Source organism: Eretmochelys imbricata, chromosome 12, assembly GCF_965152235.1.
Source record: "Eretmochelys imbricata isolate rEreImb1 chromosome 12, rEreImb1.hap1, whole genome shotgun sequence".
Taxonomy (NCBI): Eukaryota; Metazoa; Chordata; order Testudines; family Cheloniidae; genus Eretmochelys; species Eretmochelys imbricata.
In genome coordinates, this window is record NC_135583.1 from 7,850,915 (window position 1) to 7,859,456 (window position 8,542).

The 8,542-nt window shown below is 54.4% G+C and overlaps 1 protein-coding gene and 2 non-coding genes across 9 annotated transcripts in view; 1 reads left to right on the forward strand and 2 right to left on the reverse strand.

Annotated features, from left to right (window-relative positions):
* LOC144272767 (C-C motif chemokine 17-like) overlaps positions 1-8,542 on the reverse strand; it is a 33,572-nt gene extending 25,030 nt beyond the window's left edge. The window contains exons 1-4 of one of the 7 annotated variants that reach the window (XR_013347671.1): positions 8,455-8,542; positions 5,730-5,794; positions 4,567-4,652; positions 2,195-2,249 (exon numbers count right to left, since the gene is read on the reverse strand). Coding sequence is in view for 1 of the 7 variants with exons in the window: in XM_077831077.1 (XP_077687203.1) it covers positions 4,567-4,609 (43 nt within the window). In the remaining 6 variants the exon portion in view is untranslated. Of the gene's footprint in view, positions 1-2,194; positions 2,250-4,566; positions 4,653-5,729; positions 5,795-6,405; positions 6,693-7,642; positions 7,838-8,454 lie in introns of those variants that run through there. The other 6 variants (XR_013347670.1, XR_013347669.1, XR_013347674.1 and 3 more) reach the window with 6 other exon arrangements.
* On the forward strand, positions 7,647-7,729 carry TRNAL-CAG (transfer RNA leucine (anticodon CAG)). Its single transcript has one exon. It is a non-coding gene; the product is annotated as a tRNA-Leu (tRNA).
* Positions 7,912-7,994, reverse strand: TRNAL-CAG (transfer RNA leucine (anticodon CAG)). The gene has a single exon. It is a non-coding gene; the product is annotated as a tRNA-Leu (tRNA).

Below are 8,542 nucleotides of genomic sequence, written 5' to 3' on the forward strand. Positions count from 1 at the left end.
AGGAAGAACATTTCTCTTCTAAACCATCGGCTTTCAAATTGTGGAGAGGCGCGTGTGTGTGCACACCCCCCCCCCCAATGGCTGCTGGGGACTCCTTGTGCACACTCCTGGCTGCTGCCCTGCCCTGGCCCAAACACACAGCTGGCCACAGCCCAACGTATTTTAAAGCCCTAGAGCCTGTGTAAGTGAGAGGCTCAGGGGGAGAGGGCGAGAAGGCCTGGTCCACTCACGCCACACTGTGGGGATGGAGCCAGCCAGGTCCTGCCACCACCATGGACGTGAGCTGCCCACTCCCCTCAGTGAGTCACTTTCTGGCTGGATGGGTGAGGGGCAGCCCCCCTATGTGACTCCCGTGGAGGAGGGGGCTATGATAGACTGTACCCGTGTCCACACCCGATCCGGTTGTAATAATCTTTGTACAGAGTATGCCTTGTAAGGTATCAGCTGAAAAGTCATCATTCAGCTGGTCTACTTTGTCCTGATAAAATATGTGTAGCAACACAGCATGAGAGGCAATAGGATTCCACTGTCAAGTGCTCTTAACACACGCTCCAAACTGAGCTTGGCAAACACGTCTGGCTCAATCAAAGGAACGTGGGCTCCATGGACAGCGCGTGAACCGCCATCTGGGGGAGGCTAGCCCCCAACCTTGCCCCTTCCGCCCGAGGCCCCAGCCCCCCCGCCAGAGCCCAGAGGCCACGCATCGCGCCCACCAGCCCCTGCCCCAGGCTAGCCCCACCCCCCAGAGTGCCGGGAGGGTGGGCTGCACAGCCCCAGCCCGAGCCTTGGCCACTACACAGGGGGAACCGTGGAGGAGGGCCTGGGGGAGGAGCATGGGCGGGGCCGCACCTGGCTATTTGGGAAGGCACAGCCTCCCCCAGCCTATGATACAAGCCACCCATGGTGGGCTCTGCTTAATTTGCATGTAAGCAGCAAACAAGGTCATCAAGCAGGAAGGGAAACAAAAGAAGGCCTACAAATGAGGAAGAGCAGCAGGAGACTCTCTGTCTCCTGAATCTCAGCTGGAAATGTTTTCCCAGGGGGGAAATGACGACACTATAAAAAGGGGGACACCCCCAGGAACTCCCTTCTCTCTGTCTGCCCATCAATTCATTGCACGAGAAGGGACAAAGGAAGCAGCCATTAAACGGAAGAAGGGGTCCTGAGCTAAGAAGTTTGGGAAGACTGTTCAGAGCATGTGGTGAGAAAAACTTTGCTTTGAATTTAAGAGTTTAAGTTAGGCACTAGTTGCATTTCATCTTTATCTTTCCTGTACCATTTCTGACTTTTATGCCTCATTACTTGTACTTACTTAATTGTAGTTAAAAAACTTGGTTTATTGTTTTATCTAATCCAGCGTGTTTAAATGGAAGTGTCTGGGAAACGCCATTTGGGTTACAAAATGCAGATATTATTTCCATGAAAGAAACACAGACGTTAGATGAATCTGTATTGTCCAGGAGAGGGCTGGGCAGCACAAGACACACATTTCTGGGGGGAAATCTAGGACTGGGAGTGTGTTGGGGTCACCCTGCAGTATATCCAATGCTGGTAAGAGAACAAGGTGTGGCTGGCTGGGACTCGCAGGCTGGATGCTGTTTGTGAATAGCCCAGAGTGGAGGCTACAACCTCAAAGCAGCGTAAAGGGCTCCCCAGGTTAGAGGGCAGCTACTCATAAGTCTGGGTTCTTTCCTGGGTATGTCACAGGGGCACAGCAAAAGCCATTTGGGAACCTCTGCTCTAAACATATAGCACCAGATTTGCAGGTGTAGTGGAGCTGCTTTCCCCACACTTCCAGCAGGATCTGGCCTTAGAACCAGCTGAGAGGTTTACCCCAGGGTACGGTGATCCCTTTGTAGCACAGAGCTGGCGTCACATTCTTTGGCCACTGCCCCGCCCTGCTATGCTGGCTCTATGCCGCCTGGGGATCCCAGCACTAGCCAGGCAAGCCAATGTAGACTAGTCATGCTGGGGCCAAGAACGTGACCCCATATGCCTTGCTAGTGCTTCTGCTACTAAAGACGGGAGCAGGCTGTTATGACAGCTGTGGAGGGGAGAGGTACCACAGAGGCAGAGCTGTGGACGACTAGGCCAGCTGCAGAGGGGAGCACATCCTGGTTAGGCCGCTGAGGGTAACACCTGCTGGAGCGGGGAGGGAACACATATCTTGGCTCTCTGATGATCTGAGCTTTACCTGCTCCAGACAAATTGGATTGACCCCCAATTCCAGTAATATGTCACTTCCTGTCCTGTAAGAAAAATAATCAGCTCTTAAAATGAATACTGACCTCTGCCTGCCCCACCTGTGCTACCTAAATGGGTGAGCTGCCAGCTCGCTGCATTAGCATGGAGATAGGCGTGACAATGGATCTGTTCACCTGACAGCTAGGAAAACACAGCCCAGGGAGGGGAAATTCCAGCAAGGCTGTTACTCATCTCTCAGCCCTGAGAACCTGACAAGGGCGTGTCCTAAGATGTTGCAATCTTTGCCCTCCAAAATACTTTGAGCTGCTCTCACACGGGACACCCTCCTGATGAGGCTGAGATACTCAGAGAGGGCCTGGGGCACTTTGAAACCCTTTTTGTCTCAGGGTCCCCTTTCAAAGGCTGCGGCCACTTCTGCATTGTTACCTATCAAACTCTTTAAATCACTGGGAAGGGCAGGGGATGGGTGGGCTCCAGGTATGAACCTAGCCAAGAAGCTACTCAAGGATTGCCAATCAGCCTTCCTGCTCCCAACCTGAGCTCTATGGCCTGTTTCTTGCTGGCCACCGGAGCTCCACTGCAATTCCTTGTCTACCAGCAGTACAATCCTGGCCTCGCTCTCAGGAGAGGGGAACAAGTGCTACTCCTCGATACTTGCTGGCTGCTCTGTGTTGTGCCTCACTATTTTGTCTCTGGCCTGCAGAGCAGCATCCGTACCCTCTCCACTACCGGTGGGCTGTGACAGGGAGTCGCAGGGCCAACCTGACTCATCACAATGGACCTTTTGCTTGAATGTTGAGCCGAAATACGATGGATTCAGTTTTTGCAACAACAGAACTTCACTGGGCCCCATGTGCATTGTATGAGGCTCCAAGGGAAAACTGGACAATGGGCTCAGCTCAGCAATTACCAGGCTACATGGTCAAATGTATGCCAATCCCTGCTCCACCCTGCTCAGAATGAGTCCGAGGAGACTCCTTCGGTGGCTCGGAGTTCTCAGGGAATCTAAATGAGACTCAAGCACCTTCTGCTCAGGGGAGTTTATTTGGTTTCCTAAAGCTAATGAAGTATTATAGTGAGTGGCAACTGGCACAACACAGTTTATACTTCTGCTTGGTTCATCATTACAGCCTAAATGACTCCAGCATCTCTTCCTCCCTGTACATCACCATCTAAGGCACTTTCATAGCCACCCGCTCCCTAAAACTCAAACCTTGGGACCTGATCTTGTGCTCCTTGCTCCCCTCAACATCCTTGATGACTTCAGCAGGGTTACTTATGCGAGCAAGAGCTTCAGAATTGGATCCTTTACCTTTTTCACCCTATACGCTCTAGGTTAAATGTTCAAAAGCAGGGGCAAAAGATGCAGCCTCAAAACTGCAAAGTTATACATGCAGAGCATTTGTACGCACAAGCCTCTAGTAACATAGCTAGACAATGCATTAGGTTTTCTTTGTTTTGGTTTGTGAAATTCGTTGTGCTGGAGGAAATGTGTATTCCCATTTTTGTGTCTTTTTGTAACTTAAGGTTTTGCCTAGAGGGATTCTCTATGTTTTGAATCTGACTGCCTGGAAGATTATCTTCCATTCTGCTCTTACAGAGTTCTCTTTTTTTTTTTTTTTTTTGCTCTTCAAATAAAGTTCTGTTTTTTAAGAATCTGATTGGGTTTTTTGGATCTTAAAAATCCAAGGCTGGTCTGTGCTCATCTTGTTTATTCTCAAGCCTCCCCAGGAGAGGGGGTGTAAGGGCTTGGGGGGATATTTTGGGGAAATAGAAACTCCAAGTGGTCCTTCCCTGAATATTTTGTTAAATCACTTGGTGGTGGCAGCGTTTACCTAATCCAAGGGCAAAGACTTTGTGCCTTGGGGAAGTTTTAACCTAAGATTGTAGAAATAAGCTTGAGGGGGGGTCTTTCATGGGGGTCCCCACATCTGAACCCTAGACTTCAGAAGGAAGAAACCCTGACACTCATTAATGCTTGCAATTACTCCAACTGTGTGTGCAAATGTAGGTTTTTGCAATCACAAAGACGAGAAGCCAAATCCGGGACCCCCTGTGCTAGAGCAACTATGAAGTCATCAGATTCAGTGGACATGCCCAACCGTATGAGAATTCTGAGCCAAGACGTGCTCCCAAGTTGCTGGAGAGGCAATGCCTTGGTCCTACAGCTGGGTGATTTCCCAGTGGATGATTTCCCCACTTAGCACATCAGTTCACATGACACCCTTATCGCAGAGCTGCTGGCAACCTCCCCACACAAGCTTCATGATTCAGTAACATCTGGAACCTAGTTGTCCTGGGAAGGTCAACACAACAAAATCTGGTGCCGCAGTGCAAACAAAAGGCAGACAAAGCCCTTACTGTACAGCTGCTCTTTCCTGAGCTGCAGACAGAGACCGCTCATCACCAGCGATCAAGCCCAAGCACCTCCATTCTGATTTTGACTCCTAAGGGGGAACAGAGACAGAATAATTTGTGCCACAGAGGGACACTGAGGCCTTGTCTTCACAATAGACAGGATTTGCCATTATAGCTTAAAGCTTATATCAGCTCCCCAAAAGAAATAAGCTATACTGTACTGGCAAAAGGACTTTTCCTCCCCCCACTATAACTACACTAGGTCTCTTGCCAGCATAGCTATGTCCGTTACAGGTGTGATTTCTTCCACATTACTAACCGACATAGCTATGCCAGCAAAACTTTTAAATGTAGACCAGACCACAGGAAGGTTGCCCACAAAAATACAGAACATTTAGATGCTCCCATAAATCTCTGGAAGCTTGACACACTATACAACTGCTAACAAATATTCCAGAGGCCATGAACAACAGAGACAGCGTAAGAATAATCAAAAGGCTGGCACAGTTAACAGATCCGGGTTCCTTTCTCAGTTCTGATACTGACTCTCTGTGTGGTTTTTTACGCAAGTCAACTTCTCTATTCTTCATTTTCCCCAGCTATAAAAATAGGGATAATCATAATTAAGTAATTAATATTTCTACAGCATGTCTGATGTGAAGTGTAATACATCTGCAGTGTTGTTGTAGATGTGTTGGTGTCAGGATATGAGAGACAAGGTGTCCAAGGCAATATATTTTATTGAACAAACTTCTGTTGGGGGAACAGACAAGCTTTCGAGCTTCACAGCGCTCTCGTTGTCTCTCTTAGAATTTTACATGTCTCTTTGGCCCAAAACTGCCAAACAAGAGAACTGATTGTGCTGTATATCATGTTCCCACTGGGTACGTTAGTCCCACTGCAGCACAGAAATGTAACACTCTCCTTAGTCTTGTTCCAGCACGTTGCTCTTGTGTTTGAATACAAAAATGCCTTAAAATAAACAGCAGATAAAAAAGTACTTGCACAAGTGGTTATGAGGCTAGTGAAAGTGTAGCTCAACTAGGCCAGCCATACTATCATCAGTGGAATGTGAGGGAAGAAGCAGGAAGGCAAACTTTTGAAAGGGGACGGACAGATTAAACAATAAAACTATAGATCCAAAGTGTTCATGCAACAAATAATACCTTCAACAAGGAAAGATCAACTGATCTGTAAAGGGAAATGGATGCCCGGCCTGGAAAACAGCCACCTGAAACAGAAAAGGATAGCTTTAAAGACCGTGGGCTAGTTTACACTACACATGCTCTGCTGCTACAGCTATACCAGGACCCCTACACAGACATAGCCACCTAGTGTAGACACAGCCTGTGCCCACAGAGGGGGTTCCTGTGTTGGTACAACACCACCACCTCCCCAAATCACTTTAACTCTGCCCACAGAAGCTGCTTCTCTTCTGCTGGCATAGCTGCGTCTACATTCGGGGTGCTACTGGCATAGCAACGTTGGCTGGAGGGGTGTGGTTTTTTCACACCCCTGACAAATCTCTGCCTAGTGTAGACCTGGTTTGGCGTTTTCATCACTTTGCAGTGCGGTAGGTGGTGAGGGGCAATGCAGTGAGGCCTGCTCAGCACACAGATTTGGTACCAATACGACTATGTTGGTTAGGGGGGTGATTTTTACCGATCTAGTGATACCGACAGAGCACCTGGCGTGAACACAGTCATATTGGGATAAAGGTGCCTTAGGCCCCGTCTACACTACACGGCCAAGAGCTGCAAAGTTAGCCATAGCTACGCAGCAGTAACTGCAGTGCAGACTACAGCGGCGGAAGGGGTTTGTCCATTGCTCTAGGAAACCCACCTCCCCGCAGCCAGGCACTAGGCCGATGGACTCGTTCATCCCCCAACCAGCTGGGCCCGCTCCGGGGGCGAGGTCAGGGGGATTTTTCACCGCCGTTCAGCCCAGGCCTCACACAGTTCATCAGCCGGGCAGGGGCAGCCACGCGCTAATAACGCAGCGACACCTGCAAAGCGTGTCCACACCTGGGCTAGACCCCACCCTACCCCCACGCTGCAGCCGGCTCATGCAGACAGGCGGGAGGGGGGAAATGGGTCCAGGCCATGCTGAAGCCGGTGGGAGTGGGTGGGTGTGTGAACGGAGCTGGGGGGGGGGCAAAGGGAGCCCAGGGGGTGTCCGGGCCGGTGGGGGGGGGGGGCGAAGGGAGACAGGGAGTGTCCGGGCCGGGGGGGGGGGCGAAGGGAACCAGGGGGAGGCAAAGGGAGCCGGGGGGGCCGGCCGGAGGGGGCGAAGGGAGCCGGGGGAGGGGGGGCGAAGAGAATCGGAGGGGGCCCGGACGGAGGGAGACAAAAGGGGGCGAAGGGAGCTGGGGGTGGGTGTCCAAACCGGGGGGGAGGGGGCGAAAGGAGACGGGGGGGGTGTCCGGGTCGGGGGGGGCGATGGGAGGCGGGGGGGGGGGTGTCCGGGCCAGGGGGGGGGGCGAAGGGAGCCGGGGCGGGGGAGGGGGCCGAGCCGGGGGGAGTGGGCGAAGGGAGCCGGGGCGGGCCAGACCGGGGGGGGGCGATGGGAGACGGGGGGGTGTCCGGGCCAGGGGGGGCGAACGGAGCCAGGGGGAGTGTCCGGGCCGGGGGGGGGAGGGGCGAAGGGAGCCGGGCCGGGGGGGGGGCGATGGGAGACGGGGGGGGGGTGTCCAGGCCGGGGGGGGCGAAGGGAGCCGGGGCGGCGGGCCTGGCCTGGGGGGGGGCGAAGGGAGCCGGGGGGGGTGTCCGAGCCGGGGGGGGGGCGAACGGAGCCGGGGGGCCGGCCGGAGGGGCGGGGCGGGGCCGGAGCGGGGAAGCCCGTGGCCGGGCCGGTCACACGGTCAGACCCCACCGGCCTCACCCACAGGGGGCCTGCGAGGATCCGGGGCCTCGGGCGACCCCTCCCGCGCTCGCGGGGAGAGTTTCGGACTGCGGCTGCGCGGAGTCCGGGCCCGAGCGTAGCGCGGCTGCGCACACTTTCCCTGGGGGCTGAAGAGCCAAAGTGCGGCTGCGCGGAGGCTAAGGCGCTTTTCTACTCACGGGTAGGCGCTGATACTCACAATTGTCAGGATGGCCGAGCGGTCTAAGGCGCTGCGTTCAGGTCGCAGTCTCCCCTGGAGGCGTGGGTTCGAATCCCACTTCTGACAAACGGAGCTTCTTTTGTTTTGACGCTGCGGGTGCTCCCAGGTCGCAGAGAGCCGGGGGCTGAGGCGGCTGCTGTTTTGCTTGTGCCCCGCGCTGCCCGGTTACCGGCAGCCGAGGCGGGGACAGGCCGCGCTCTGAAATATAGAGGGTTTTTCAAAGCGGGGGGAGAAAAGAGAAAAAGCTCTGTCAGAAGTGGGATTCGAACCCACGCCTCCAGGGGAGACTGCGACCTGAACGCAGCGCCTTAGACCGCTCGGCCATCCTGACTTCGTTGCGAAGGGGCACTCCGCCTTCTGCCACATTCACACGCAACAGGCGTCTGGGGTCTTTCCCGCCGCTCCTGGGAGCCAGCAACTTCCTTCTCCTCTGAGCCGGGGGCTGAGGAGGCCGGAGGAGACCCTCCCCAGCCTTCCTCTTTAGTCTGTATTCCTGTGGGTGCTGACACCCTTTGTATGTCACCCCGGTGTCTGGGGGCTTATCACTAAGGCTACGGACCAGTCACGGGTCTTTTTGGTAAAAGTCAGGGGCAGTAAACAAAAATTCAGGGCCCGTGCCCCGTCCGTGACTTTTGCTCTGTACCTTGACCCTTGGGCAGGGGCCGCAGGTGTTCTGGGGGATGGGGCCCAGGCCCCCGCGGGTGTGTGTGGGGGGGGGCAGCGGTGCACAGCCTGGGACCCCTGCGGGTGCTGGGGCGGGAGGGTTGGCGGGGCTGACAGGGGCTCCCTACCCAGCTCCGCGTGTCTCTGCAGCTCCTAGGCGGCGGAGGGGCCAGGGGGCTCTGCGCGCTGCTCCCGCCCCAAGCGCAGGCTGTGCAG